The sequence below is a fragment of the Lissotriton vulgaris genome, chromosome 10, assembly GCF_964263255.1.
Source record: "Lissotriton vulgaris chromosome 10, aLisVul1.2, whole genome shotgun sequence".
In the NCBI taxonomy this organism is placed as follows: Eukaryota; Metazoa; Chordata; class Amphibia; order Caudata; family Salamandridae; genus Lissotriton; species Lissotriton vulgaris.
The window spans coordinates 72,648,465-72,664,230 of record NC_141698.1 but is presented as its reverse complement, the minus strand read 5'-3'; the positions used below and the strand labels follow the sequence as shown (position 1 = coordinate 72,664,230).

At 43.6% G+C, this 15,766-nt stretch overlaps 1 protein-coding gene across 1 annotated transcript in view; it reads left to right on the top strand.

Moving 5' to 3' along the window:
- LOC147684691 (uncharacterized) overlaps window positions 1-15,766 on the top strand; it is a 378,108-nt gene that overhangs the window by 241,681 nt on the left and 120,661 nt on the right. The window contains exon 79 of the mRNA XM_086939726.1: window positions 7,072-7,202. Coding sequence (XP_086795852.1) covers window positions 7,072-7,202 — 131 coding nt within the window. The remainder of the gene's footprint in view (window positions 1-7,071; window positions 7,203-15,766) is intronic.

The window sequence follows — 15,766 nt, the reverse complement described above, 5'->3', positions numbered from 1 at the left end:
TGTGCTTATCTTTGCAGATGATTTGGCAATTCTGGACGTGACTCAAGTAGGCCTGCTGAGAAAGTTGACTAAATGTTATCATTATTGTGAAGCTAATAAATTGAAGGTAGACATGGGAAAAACTCAAATAATCCCATTTGGGGAAAAAAGTAAATCATATAATTGGCTGTTAGGTAATAGTAGGCTAAAGGGTGTGTCCTCTTATAAGTATCTGGGTATGACGTTTACCTGTCAGCTGAGTTGGACCTTGCATAAAGAATCGGTGGAGACTTGGGCACTAGCTACAATATGGGGACTTGTTCATTTTAAAAAGACTTATGGTGGTCCTTCCTGTACTCCCCTTTTGATAGCTTATAATACAATAGCCCCCACGCAATGCCTCTACGTGCTGAGTTACTAGCCTAAAGTATGGAGGGAAGTTGGGAGAGGTGCGAAAGCAAATGTTTGGAAAACATTGTTGGCCCTTCCCAAAGGCAGAATATCCCAGGCGATAAGATTAGAAGGTAATTTGCAGGTCTCGTACTTCTTAGCCTATGAAACAACTTTGCAATTTTGGCAAACTTTGGGACTCAAATACACAGAAGATATCAGCCTTATGTGCTGTTGAAATAGGAAAGAGTGAATTACAGTGGGCAAAGAAGGTAAAGAAAAGATTAGAAGCCATCACATGAACCCTAAAATTAGAATTAAAAATAACGGAGGGCTCACAACTTTCTAAAGCAGAATTAAAAATATCCTGTAAAAAAGAATCCAGGTTTTATAATTTGAAGAATGTAAGGAACAGACCCTCAGCAAAATATATGGTAAATTCATGGGAAAATAGGAATGCATTTCCATATTTAGCTGCACTTCCAGACACCCTGCTGCGTCTAGCACTATTAAAATTACAGGCAGCGTTACATGTGTGTTATGTAAGAACTGAAAAATTGGAAGCTTTTTTAGACCAATCGAATAACTGCACATGTGGATTACCCTTTCTAATTTTTAATGTCCATGTCTTCATTGATTGTCATAATTTTTTTGGGGCTTTGTTGCTTGATTTTCAAACCGCTTTGTAGAAGATATAACATAAATTGTTGCAATCAGGCACTTGCACTTTTGTTAAAATAACATTTCTTGATGTGGCATTGGCACTGACAAAACATTATGAAATATGTTTGGATTAATGTCCCAATGTGTCCCCGTGGTAGGGGTATGGAGATTTTAAGCTTGAATAATTTGTATTTATCTGGTTGTATATGAATATAAAATGTTATTTGGTTTTAAAATGTATGTTTTAAAGACAGTGTCTAAACAATAATAAAGTATGACCTATGAACTACTTCAAAAGCGGAAAGGGGTATAAGTATTGGACCTCTGACACCCCAAAATCGGAACACTTCTGCGCTGAGGACATTCTGCCAGGACGAAGAGTTGGATGCTGGAGGAGGGACAGGCACTCTGCCTGTCGCTTTGTTGTGCTGGTCTGTTGCTTGCTGCTTCTGTCCTGGAAGTGAAAGGACTGGACGTTGCTTTCTACAGCTTGCTTCTGAGGTTCTCCAAGGGTTTGTGCGTGCTTGCCTTCTGTTAAGAACTCTCAGAGACTTCACCTTCCAGTGCCTGGGCTCTTCTGCTGAGAGTCCTGAATTACTAGTGGGGCCACATCTAGTTCCTGGGCCCTTGAACATGTAAACTTGTGATCTTAAGGTGAAAATCTACCCATCGAATCCCAGCGCCTGTTTCTTCAACGGATCACTGACATAATATTGATTACCAAAATAACCCCATACACTAATATCGACACATAAATATCGATGTCAAACATTTTGACATCCTATCTTTATCACGTGAAGTACAAAAAATATCGCTGTAAAAAATATCGGTCTTTTATATATAAAAAAAAGTTAAATAAATTAAATAATAAAAATTAAATTTAAAAGAATTATTTAGATGTAGTGTACATTTTAACACATAATAAATAAATGTATTTAAAAAAAATTAAACATACATATATATAATGTAATATATCTGTATATTTACTTTAAATTAATTAATAGACTAATAATTTTATTTTATAATATTATAAATATATAAAAATTTACAAATAAAGATATATATATATGTATATATATATATATATACATACACCTATAACAGGAAATCTAATAAAAAAACATTATATTATTAATTAAAACATTTAAATATTTAATCATTTTAAACTTAGATTTTGCACCCCATTGAGTGCAATAGTAGGGAAAGTGTTGGATAGCATAGGGGTAAAAATTACTATGACAACTCCAGTGAGTGCAACAGTAGGGAAAGTGTTGGATACCGTAGGGGTAAAAATGACTATTCCCACTCCAATTACTGCAACAGTAATTTGTAATTTTATTATTTACTTAAAACCATTGCAATACAAAGCTTTTAAAATAAACAGTATGACAAATAGAAAATGTTTAATTGCCTCTCTATACAAAGGAGGAAACAGTATATCAACTCACAAATTTACCTTCCTAAGAAAAGTCATGAAATCTAATGATTTAGTTAGCAATACATAATATAGATCCATTAAAAAAACTAACTAAAAACAGTTCAAACAGGTTTTGGTCAAATTCTTTCCCTCAGCTTCAAAAGTTTAACAAGACTACTGTTGTACCAAAATTATTTAAAAGACAGTTAAGAGCATATTATAATGTTTTTCTTTTCTAGTGCCTTACTGAGCTTCATAAGTGCAAAAAATGTCTTAAGGCAATTAAGAGTCAGCTTTTATCGTTTTCTTTTCCACTGCCATCATACACCTCACATATCTGGAGTTCAACTGGGGACCCTGGGGTGCAAGGCAGGCAAGAACTACCTGTCTCCGTGAGCGGATTCCTTGTGCGTTAAAATAGGATTTCAGCAGGCGCTTACGTTCTTCCAGCAATTTGTCTCAAGAGCACAGCAAGTGCGGCAGGTCCTCAGGCGCCGAGCCGCATAACCGTCAGAGAAAGCCCGCCTTTTCTTTTAACCAGTGTAGGAAGTGGCAGATGCAAGGTAACAAACCCAGACTGTACTTTAATAACTTCATTTTTGTTGTTTTTGAATAACCTAGTTCAAGATAGCTCTGCGGTGCCTGAGTGGTATATGAGTTCTGGATCATCCAGCAGTGTGACCTCTTTGTAAATGATGCCTTGTCTTCAATCCGTGAGAGGTACTTTATTGTTTTCTTGACCAATCTTTTCAGCGTTATGTGGCTTGTCGGGGTATCCCAAAGCTGTTGTAAACCAAGATTCAACAGGCTCCTTTTGAGGTACTTAGCGGCTGGTGAGGCTGGGTGTAGTTCTAGCTCTTCCCAAAGAGTTGTTCAAGGTTCCTTGTTTGCTTTTTCGCGTTTTGTCCCACGCTACTATATACGTGCCCTGTCTTACCAGGGTCTGTTTCTGGATGCAAAATTCAAGCCTGATTTGGGCCGGTGAAGTTTGTTTGGGCAGGCTAAATATTATCCTATATGCAGCTATTACAGTTTTGTCCAGAGTCTTAGCATCTCTGCCTCTCAATACTTCACTCCCATATGTTATTGTCGGCAACAGTTTAGCTTTTATTACTTGGGTCAGAGGAAGAAGAGATGGGCCCGTAATTTTGCTATTTAGTGCTTTCAGAGCGATTGCTGAGGCGACGCCCTTGCCCCTGATACTAGTTTTCTGTGCAGTAAACAGGCCACTGTTGTCAATTTTGACACCTAGATATACTGACATATTCTCAATGCGGGTTTTTTTCCAGAACCAGCTGTGTGACTTGATACGTTTATTGCTAATTGTCATCGTCTTTTTTTTTCTAGATTTATTGTCAGATCATTTAAATCCGAATATCCCTGTGTTGCATCTACGAGTTGTTGAAGCCCAACTTTTGTGTGGCTAATTAGGACTATATCGTCCGCGTACAGGTGACACAGTAATAGGAGCCTTCCTAATTTAGATGCATGGGAAATACAGCTATTTAAAATAGGGATTAAATCCCCTAAGAACAAATTAAAAAGAGTGGGAGCCAGAACATAACCCTGTTTGAGACCCTTGTTGGTTTCTATGCGTCTTGACAGGAGTGAGCCATCTCCCAACTTTATCTGAAACCATGTTTCCGTATGTAGGTTGATCAACAGGTCAAACAGTGGTCCTGGTATCCCCCATCTTTTTAGTTTGGCCCATAACATATTCCGGTTTATATGGTCAAAGGCGGCCTTGTAGTCAATAAAACAAAAGTGAATCAGCATTTTGGCTGTTTTAGCCTTGTCTATTAGCATACCCATTGCTAGGATATTGGAAGTTGTTCCCACCGATTTAGCAAAACCGGTCTGGTTAACCAAAATTAGTGATTTCTCCGTAGCCCAGTCCTGCAGATCTTCCAAGAGTGTTCCAGCGAAATATTTGGCCTCATTATCCATAAGGGCAATTCATCAGTAATTTTGGGGGAGAGACTTGTCCCCAGATTTGAATATTGGTGAAATATTTGAGCCCTTCCAAGAACTAGGTAATATATTAAAGTGCCTAATATCCAGAAATAATGGCTCAAGTGAAGCAGCCCATTCTTTTTCCTCCTGTTTGTAGACGATGGGCAGTATTCCGTTCGGGCCAGTTGCCCCCTCTTTTCTTCCCTTTTTGATTTGGCGGCTGATTTTTTTTTTGTAGAATTGACACTCCTTTGTTTGCCGATAGTACATGGTTTTCTTGATTACCTGTGTTCATTCTCACTGACTGTTGGTTATTTTCGACAGAATTTTTTTCCACATTAACAGTTTCTGCAGTTTCTGTCTTTGAGTAAGAATATGTTTCTTGATTAAAGTGGTTTCTGAGGTAGGTTGCCCAGATTTCTTCTGTGATGTTAGAAGAGATTCCTTCACGCGTAGGTCTTAAGAAAAGGATCATAGTTTTCCAAAATCTTGCGCCATCACTTCCTTTGCAATCTGCATGTAGTTTAGCCCACATATTTTCCTCCACAAGTCTAGTGGCTTCCCATTTTATTTTTTTCAACAATACTTTAAATTCCTTTAGCAAGGTATGTTTTACAATATCCATAGGACTATGCCGTAGTTGTCTCATCTTTTGATAGATTGATCTTTTTATCCCCTTAATCTTCTCTTTGTATTCTCGTGTGAAGTTTACTGCAACAGTAGGGAAAGTGTTGGTTAGCGGAGGGGTACAAATTACTATTCCCACTCCAGCGAGTGCAACAGTAGGGAAAGTGTTGGATAGCGGAGGGGGGAAATTTACTATTCCCACTCCAATGAATGCAACAGTAGGGAAAGTGTTGGATAGCGTGCGGGGAAAAATTACTATTCCCACTCCAGTGAGTGCAACAGTAGGGAAAGTGTTGGATAGCGGAGGGGAAAAGTGTACTATTCCCACTCCAGTGAATGCAACAGTAGGGAAAGTGTTGGATAGCGTGAGGGGAAACATTACTATTCCAACTCCAGAGGGTGCAACAGTAGGGAAAGTGTTGAATAGCGTAAAGGTTAAAATTACTATTCCAACTCCAGTGGGTGCAACAGTAGGGAAAGTGTGGGATAACGTAGGGGTTAAAATTACTATTCCCACTCCAGAGAGTGCAACAGTAGGGAAATTGTTAGCTAGCGGATCAGTAAAAATTACTATTCCCACTCTGTCCTTTGATGCACATTCTTCATCGACAGCGCACTGCAGGAAGGAACCAGGGCTGAGTTTCCCAAAACCGACGCATCACCCCCCTCTTCCAGTAAGGAGCCAACACATCACCTCCTCTGTCAGTGTGGAATCGACACATCACCTTACCTGTGTAGTAAGGAACTGATGCATCACTTTACTTTTACTGCGCCTCACCTCCCCAGCACCTTGCACCATCTTTGATTTTGTATGCATCTGAGGTACTTTGTGCTAAAATGAATGCATCCATTGATTTCTATGCACTAAACTTGCTTAATCTTTTTTAAGTGATATTTTGACTTATGTATGTTGGATTTTTGTCAATTTATCTTGTTTTCTTCAGAGAAATATTGGCTATTTTTCTAAACTGGTGAGAACTCCTTTTGTAGTGTTTTCACAGTGTTATTGTGTGTATGTACAAATGCTTTACACATTGCCTCTGAGATAAGCCTGGCTGCTCGTGCAAAGCTACCAAGGGGTGACCAGGGGTTATCTTGGCGGTGTGACCCCCTTACTCTGCCTAGAGTGAGGATCCCTACTTGGACAGTGTACAAACCACTGCGAACAAGAGACCTCATTTCTAACAATGTCTGACTCCATCTTCATTAAATTCTTACCCTCTTTCTTGGTGCTGACGAAGCGGGCTCCAGGTTTCTTCAAATGTAATAAAAACATTGGTTTATTTGCTTCTGTGATACAACGTAACTCATACATTAGGATTATACCATGGTATACAAAAATACTACATTAAGAATAGGGGATAAAATAGAATACTATGCTATGAGGTGAAAAAACACTGGACAACAGCAATTCTTGCAGATCTATAGAGCCAATGCACAAATATTTGGTTAGACGAGTTTGTTTGAGCTTTTAATAAAGGATCATATGCTTTTAAAGTGAGTTTGATTCAGTCCTTCTCAGTACCAAGTCCACTTTGATGTAATATAGTTAAAGGAGCCACTGATGTTAAGACTATGCCGGAAGACAAGCGAGTTAGAGTAATGTTGAGTGAGATTGAGTTTGGTTTTTGATGCTGTTTGCCAAACATAGTTGATGTAAGAAGGATGATATTTTACAAAAGGAAGATTTTCACCAAAGTTTGGAATGTAAGAGGGTCTACATTTTGGATTATTCATAAGGGGAAGGGCTATCAAAAGGGGCCCTGGGCATGGAATAAGACAATCAACCATCCTCACAATAACAATTGAGCAATCTGTCAGAATTCAATGTGTTCTAATATCATTTTCCTGAACTTTATACTAAAAAGGAAGCAGATGAAAAAACACTGCCAAACTTGATAAAACTACTGAAATATCCCATTCTATTCCCTTTCTGTTTTAGAATCTATACTTATATTATCAAATTAGACAGTTTGCCTTAGGTTCCGTTGATACCACCTTTGGCCAATCTCATTATTTTCTTTTATTTGTCTGTATTACAGCTTAAAGCATTCTTCTTGGACACCAAAAACTTGGAACTTATGGGAAGTCTGACCCTGAAAGAAGATGTGTGGAAACTCTTTGCAAGCGTGATAGTGCCAAATGATCCATCCAAGCCCATTTCCCTGAACAGGTAGCTTACGATGTCAAGATTTACTAATTGCTAAGTAGTAAGATTTTCTCGAAATTATTATCATTGTCAAAATGTTATTTTGCTGACAAAGTTAAGGATTGTTCCATACTTTATTGTGAAGTACCTGAGGGATCTTGCCAATGCTTGAAAAAATAATATTACATTTTACTACTTCATATGACTATCAGATGCTTGTATTAGAAACTGCAACTGTCTGCATTCAATCCGACTATCTCACAGATACATACACAGACACATACATACATGCACAGCATTCACTTTGTTTGACCCGAGAGTCTCTCTTAAGACAGACTCTTCACAGACCCTTCTATGTCTTATTTTTTCAGTGCTGTGCAAAAAATCGGAAAGCTAGCCAGAGGATGACTACTGTCAACATTAACCCCTTAGCTGCAGCGGCTATTCCGCCGCAGCGCTAGGGGGTAGGGGGGGCTACGCGGCGCTCCCGTACTCATGACGGAACCGCTCCATCACGAGCCTCGGGTGGGCTGTGCTTGTGGCGGAGCGGTTCCGTCACGGCCCCGCCCACTCAATAGAACGTGCCGCGCAGGCGCAAAACAGCACTGTGCAGGCGTGGGGAGCGGGCCGTGATGGAACCGCTCCGTCACCAGCACAACCCACCAAAGGCTCGTGACAGAGCGGTTCCGTCACGAGCATGGAACGGGTTAAATCTACTGAATAGGAAAAGCAATACATAGGATAGTATACCCTACAAGGTTAGCCAAAACAAACATTTAGATTATTAGTGACCTAGCTTCACTAAGCAAGCTATATCTTCATTATGCTTTAGAGTATCGACATCACCACTAACTGCATTGCATGGATTATTGCATATTAAACAATAACAGTAGTAAACATGAGAAAAAGGTATTATACACAATGATAATCCAAATCCCTAGGACAATATTTAGATAGTAAATGTCCTATACACTCGACTTTTCTCTCTGCCAAATGCCTCTGCGAACACATATTCATTATTGGAAATCCAGTGGTAATGATTTAACATATACTTTTGAGCTACTGGAACTACGTCCTTAGAGTAGAACTATGAAAGTTCATCATGATAATTATGGCACTCTTAACTCTTGTTCTCACTCCTCTACAAACAGTTGCTAGTTGACTGCACCTCAGTAAGGACTTGAAATGTCTTCATAAAAAGATTCTATTACTTGGTGTCAAAAGTGTAGTTATTTTCTCTTGCAACAATGCCTAGAGTTGCCCTTGCTGGCACAACTTACATAGCCACAATAATTGTTTCCGAGAAATCTACAGCTTCATAAGATAGTTTCCCTTGAACAAAGTTTTCAAGTTCAACTAGAAAGGGAAGGAGAATAATTGCCTTTTGCTAAACCAGACGTCTAGGTCTATATTTGCAAAGCGCACAAAAGGGCTGTAAGGAGTATTGCCAATTTGTTAGAAATTCTAAACTTCCAGAAAATCCTATTGAGTTAGAGAGCAGGAGGAGAAGTACACAAAGGAATGTCTACACAAGGTTTAATACAAAAGGATCTTTTTCTTCTCCCAGATGTTTGATAAACTCCAGGAACTGCTGATAGATGTCTGGTGCAAAACGATATGTATGAGGAAATTAATTTATTGATTCACTTGTAATTTATCAGGAGGGTATTATAATCTGCTTAGAGTGTCCACCAGGCTGGAATGTCATTAGAAAGATGTTGTTTCAAGGGCATCAAGTTCCACAGCTGAACTGCTAACTGGCAAAGGAAATGACATCATATCCCTCCTTTCTTGTTCAAATAGAACATGCCTGCTGCGTTGTCATCAAGTGGGGGCATATTTTCTATGGAGACGCCAAAGGAATGATTCCAACTTCAGATGGTTTATAGAGATACATGTGTAAGGTCACAGATTGTGGTTTTGCAGATCCGGAAAGTAAGCTCCCCAATGACACTAAAAGAATTTAGTCATCACTTTTGTCTGAAAATGTGGTAGTTAACAGGACTGTCACTGAAGAAGGCTGAATTCCCCAAATCACCATTACATTCACAACAAAGCATTGGCATAGCCAATAGGTCTCACCTTTGGGACCTTATAAGTATTTAGTTAATCAGCAAAATATCTTTGGTGCAACAATATCAACTGTTGTATGGCTAAACTTTTATTAGATGGTAAAGGTGAGACCTAACTTTGCAATCGAACGAGCGCCGACACAGCAGAGACCACCAAACCACAGAGAAGCACACTGCGAAAGATTACACTGTGGATGCAGTGAAGCAGACAATGGACCGCTTCAACATAGCGGAATTAGGCACTGACACCTGCAAACCCCATCTTCAAAAGCACCAGGTGAAATTACTACAACCCCCCGGCCAAGCACGCTCCCTGCTGTACACACCGAAACAACAAGTGAAATCACTACCACCCACCCTGGCCAAGCGCTCTGCCTGCTGAACAACCCCCGAGACACTAACTGAAATCCCTCTAATACTGGCCTCCCCCACGAACAAGCATGCCGACTGCTTAACAACTCTAGACACAAAGTAAATCACTACCACCCACCCGGGTGAAGCACGCTGCCTGCTGAACAACCCCAAGACACTATGTGAAATCACTCTAATACTGGGCTCCACCCACCCCCACGAACAAGCATGCTGACTGCTTAACAACCCGAGACATAAAGTAAATCACTCAAACCCACCCGGCCAAGCACGCTGCCTGTGGAACAACCCCTATACACTAAGTGAAATAACTCCAACCCCTCCCCACGGACAAGCATGCTGACTACTGAACAACCCGTGACACAAAGTGAAATCACTCCACCACCACAAGCACGCTGCCTGCTGAACAACCCCAAGACACTAAGTGAAATCACTCCAACCCACCTCGACAACCACGCTGACTGTTGAACAACCAGAGACACAAAGTGAAATCACCCCAACCCAACCCCTCAACACGCTGCCTGATTAAAACCCTGAGACACAAAGTGAAGTAAGCAGGAGAGGTAAGCCCAATTTTAACAAATATTTTTAACAGTATGTTTCTATCAGGGACTTTCCCAGCAGTTTGGAAAGATGCAGCCATCCTTCCATTATTAAAAAAAGCTCATCTAGATATTTCTATAACTAGCAACTAACGCCTAATTGCTAGGCTCCCTTTCCCAGCAAAAATAGTCGAGAAAATAATGAACATCCAACTCACTCAGTTCATTCAAGATAATGATTTACTCGACCCCTCTCAGTTTGGCTTTCGTCCAGGGTATCGCATTGAGACAGCTCTTATCAAAGCCACCTAGGAGATTAGAGCAGTGATGGACAAGGGCAGCGCCGCTGTTCTGATTCTCCTTGATTTGTCAGCGGCCTTTCATACTGTGCACCATGATACCTTGCTTCAACGCTTCGAATATATAGGGGTCAAGAACCATGCCTTTGCTTTAATATCGTCGTTTTTGAAGAACAGAAAGCAGACAGTGCCCCTTGATCAGTATCAGGCAACTCCCTACGTTTTGCCGTGCGAGGTTCCTCAGGGCTCGTTGTTAAGTCCTTCCTTGTTTAATGTCTACGTTTCAGAACTTGCACCGTTAATAAAGCAGTTTGGTTTTTAATTGACATCGTATGCCGACAATACTCAGATTTTTGTCGCAGCATATAAAAACACATTGTCCCCGACAATGCAGTTTCAGCACTGTATGAGGGAAATCAGCCTCTGGATGGGAACACACTGTCTAAAACTAAATTCGGATAAAACCAAAGTGGTGACCTTTGGTAATCTTCAACCGAAATGGTACAGACTGTGGTGGCCGGCCGAATTCGGACAGACCACTAATCCAGTGGAGAAGGCCAAAAATCTTGGAGTACTGATAGATATTAAACTTACCTACGCCCAACAAACTAATGCCACAGTCGGAGTGTCATTCTATCTGCTTAAGAAACTTAAGAAGGTTATGCCTTACATTCCCTATGATCTTTGGAAAACAGTTGTAAAACCTTGGTGCTGTCAAAGTTAGATTATGGTAATGGCTTATACCTCGGGTTACAGAGACAACATTTGAGGAAACTTCAGATGTTGCAGAATGCTGCAGCCAGGTTCCTACTGAATATACCCAAGTACCAATTAATCAAAGAAGAGATCCAGAAGCTCCACTGGTTACCTGTGGTGCAACGTATCAAGTTTAAGGTGCTCTGGCTAGCCTATAAAGCATTGAATGGGACAGGACAGGTGCCTTTGAAACACCTCTTCTCATGGTATCACCCAGGCAGACAGTTAAGGTCTACAAATGCCATACGAGCAGCATACGATTGCGAGCAGCCCGGTGGCAGTGGGCTCGCTCGCTGGAGCTGAGGGCTGCGACTGAGCTTTTAAGTTCTTTTAGCGCGTTGTCTCGCCGATTAAAAGCGGTGACACGCACTTGCTTTTAAATTGCCTAATTTTGTTGCTTAACCTGTACTGAAATTCAACAGGTACCCCCTAACCCTTACCTTGCTTTTTCAGGGGCCCAGCGAGGCTGGCTGGCAGCTGATTCCACCTCAGGCGCCTAGCAGTAGTGGCCGCCATCTTGGATCGGGCTGGTTCGCCCGACCCCACCCACGCCACTCCCCCCACGCTGCTCCTCTATTTAAACGTCCCCCATGTGTCAGCGCAGCGGACGAGCGCAGCGGGCGCGCCGTAGGCTCGCCGGAGTCAAGCCAGAGTCCTGCCCGTCTGCGCCCGTCCGCGGCAGGCCGGGGCATGGGGCACCCCCTTATGCCCTCCCGCTGTCTTACACTTCCTCTGAGCTTCTTTCTCACTGGACCCCTGGCACCATTAGTCCTTCTGTGTCTAACTCATTACAACTCCTAAGTCTCCTTACGAGCCCCCCTGCTGCCCCTCCCGCAGTTATTCAAAGTTGTCTTCCTCTGCCCTGTGCCGCTGCTTCTACTCACTCCCTTTTGCCTGATCCCCACGCGCCGTCCTATAACACCACTGCTACGCTCCTCAACACCAGATCCGTCGTTAGCCATCAGCATGAACTACACGATTTTCTTGACACCTATAATCCGGATCTCTTGTTTTTAACAGAGACCTGGCTCAAGGCAGACTCCCTTCCCAATGTCTTAGCCGCACTCCCTCCCTCCTATTCCATCATTCGTGCGGATCGCCCGGAGGGTAGGAGAGGCGGCGGAGTAGCCTTGATAACACATACTGACTCTCACTTCCAAATACTCCCCTCTCCTCCTATCCCTGAGGTAGACTGCCTAATAATTCGTGCTAACTCTTACTTGACCCCCCTTACTGCTGTTCTCTTCTATCGACCCCCTCACGCAACTTCCAATTTTGTCTCTTGCCTTCAAGACATCCTCGCCACACTGGTTATCAACAACTCCTCAGTGTTGGTGTTGGGTGACTTCAATTTTTGGCCTAACGATCCCGCCGAAAGCCCCCTCTCTAAAGAATTTACCAGCCTCATGACCAGCCTTAACTTTTTTCCCCTCGTCCACAGCCCCACCCATGTTCATGGCCACTCGCTTGACCAGGTTTGGACCCTAAATATCCCTACTACTCCCCCGGTCATCTCCCCCTGCCCTTGGTCGGATCATTTTTCAATCTCCTTCTCTCTTGCGTTAGCCCCAGCGCCTAAACCTCCCCTCCCCAAGAACACCTGGGCTAGAAAATGGGGCAAGGCAGACATGCCATCCTTCTGCTCATCCCTGGCTAATTCCTGCCCTGACCTCTCGGGCCTCGCCGCCCCGGACCAGCTGACTACCATCGACGGCTGGCTGACCCGGGCAGGCGACGACTTTGCTTCCCTGAGACGGATCACGGTGAAGCGTGCCCATGCTGCCAACCGCTGGTTTACCCCCGACCTCAAGGAGAAGAAATTAGCCGCACGCAGAGCAGAGCGCGTATGGAGAAGAGAATACTGCCCCGCCGAAAAAATGATCTACCTTTCTGTGCTCAAAGTATACAAACAAAGCATACTTGATGCCAAGACCCTGTTTTATTCAAACAGGATACTAGCAGCTGAATCTCAATCTAAAGAGATTTTTGCCACAGTACATGAGCTTGCCTCATCTAATAGAGCCACGGCCTCGATCCCCCCTTCTCAACCGCTCTGCGACTCCCTCAACGATTTCTTCGTTGATAAGGTCACAAAGATCAAGGCTAATATCTCCCCCCTTCTCCTATCTTCATTAATCCCTCCCCCCCGCCATCACTTCCAAATTCACTTCCTTCCCCCCTCTGACCATAGCCACACTTCCTCCCCTGCTTCAAAAGGTAAAGTCAGGTTCCCCCCTAGACTTTGCCCCTGCTCGTATCCTGCGAGAAGTCTTCCTACACTGCCCTACCCCTCCCCTCACACTATTAAATGACTCACTCAAATCCGGAGTGGTTCCCACTGCCCATAAATTTGCGGCAGTCATCCCCATCCTAAAAAAACCCGGTGCCGACCCTTCATCCCCTTCCAATTACCGTCCCATTTCCCTTCTACCCTACCTGGCCAAGGTTTTAGAGACCCACGTAACCAGCACCCTGAGTACCTATGTGGAAACCAACCACTGCCTCTCCCCCCGGCAGGCGGGCTTTCGCCCCCTCCACTCTACGGAGAAGGTAGTGATCTCAGTGATGGACAGCCTACGCGAGGGCATTGATACCAACCTCCCCCAGGCCCTCATTCTTTTAGACCTATCCGCCGCATTTGACACGGTGGACCACTCCATCCTCCTCACCCGTGTCAAGGCGGCGGGTATAGAGGGCCTGGCCCTCGCCTGGCTTAAGTCCTTCCTGAGTGACAGGGCTCAGGCAGTCCACCTTGCTGGTTTCACCGCTGCCTCTCGCAAGGTTGCATGCGGAGTCCCCCAAGGCTCTTCCCTCTCCCCCCTTTTGTTTAATCTTTACATCTACCCCCTTATTTTTATGTTACAGCAGCTCGAGGTCACGGTGTTCAATTACGCCGATGACCTCCAGCTAATTTTTAACCTCTCCCATTCTTCTTCCTCCGCTTCAAATGTCCAGTCCGTCATGTTGTTCATCCAGGATTGGATGAACTGCAACCACCTCAAACTCAACCCGGACAAGACGGAGTTAGTCCTGACCAGAGGTGGTTGCAGTCCCTGGTCCCCTTCTCACTGGCCCTCCTCACTTGGTGTTCCCCCGCTCCCAGTCCCCAAGGTCAAGACCCTCGGCATCTTCCTGGATCCCTCACTTTCCGTTCACTCTCAGGTTAATTCAGTTGTTTCCTCCTGTTTCTTTTCCCTTCGAATCATTAGGAAGGTTTCTCGTTTTTTTTCTTTACCCGCCCTAAAAATTATAGTGATGGCCATGGTGCTTTCGCGCCTCGATTACGGGAACATCATTTATAATGGCGCTCCAGCTTACGCCATTCGCCGTTTGCAGCTGGTGCAGAATCAGGCTGCCCGCCTGATTCATGGCCTGCCTAAATACCACCGAGCTACTCCCCTATTGCAGGCCTTGCACTGGCTGCCAGTGAAAGAGCGTGCCCTGTTTAAGCTTGGCTGCACCACTTTCCAGGCTAAAATAGGCAACGCCCCGGAATTTATCTGCTCTGCCATCACCCCCTACATACCTGGACGAGAGCTTAGGTCCACCCATCAGGCTCTGTTAACCATCCCCCGCTTTAGCAAGAAAAAGACTGGCGGTACGAAATTCGCAGTGCTTGCTCCTGCGTTCTGGAACTCCCTTCCCTTGGAACTCCGCATGTCATCTTCCTATATTGAGTTCCGGAAGGGTCTCAAAACTTTTCTTTTTTCTCGAGCTTACAATGCTTAAATCCCCCTCTGCTCCTGCCCGCTTGCTCACAATCCAACAGCGCCATGAAACCGCATGGTAAAAGTGCGCTATAGAAATGTTTTTAAATTCAAATTAAATTCAAATACTAATGCTGGTACCTAGGATCCAAACTGCGAGCTGGGGAGGCCGGAGTACTGCTTACTGGGCAGGCAAATTATGCAACACTCTTCCTGTTGACATGAGAGAGGCCAACTCTCTCTTTTCCTTTAGAAAAAAACTGAAAACTTGGCTGTTATTAAATGATTCCTTCCTCTTCCATTCCTACAGGGCTTCCATTCCAGTTCAGTGCCAAGACACCCCAGGGTATTCGCTTGTTTTAAAAGTTTCAAAAACATTAACAAATGATGACTCTAACCGACCCGACCACACACGCTGCCAGCTGAACACCCCGAGACACCAAGTGAAATGATACCAGCCCACCCGGCCAAGCATGCTACCTACAGAGCAACACTGAGGCACCAAGTGAAATCGCTACATCTCAGCCAAGCAAGCTGCCTGCCGAACGACCCTGCCAGTACATGCAGACCGTTATAAAAAGTAATGGCAGTGCAGCCCAAGCAGCAACGAATCCTCCAATGCAAGCTGTAACAGTAGGTAAAAAGTTCCTACCTCCGTCAACTCCTGCTGCAAGCACCTCGGCGATAGGAATTAATCCGATATTATTATTAAGGTGAAAATAAACTCCGACATGGTTGCAGGGAGGAAGACGCTTGATGGTTTGGCTGCACTCCCTCCGTAAGCCTTCGGCAAGCCTTGAGTCACACAGAGCGTTTCCCTCGCCGGAGCAAGCAGGGGCACCA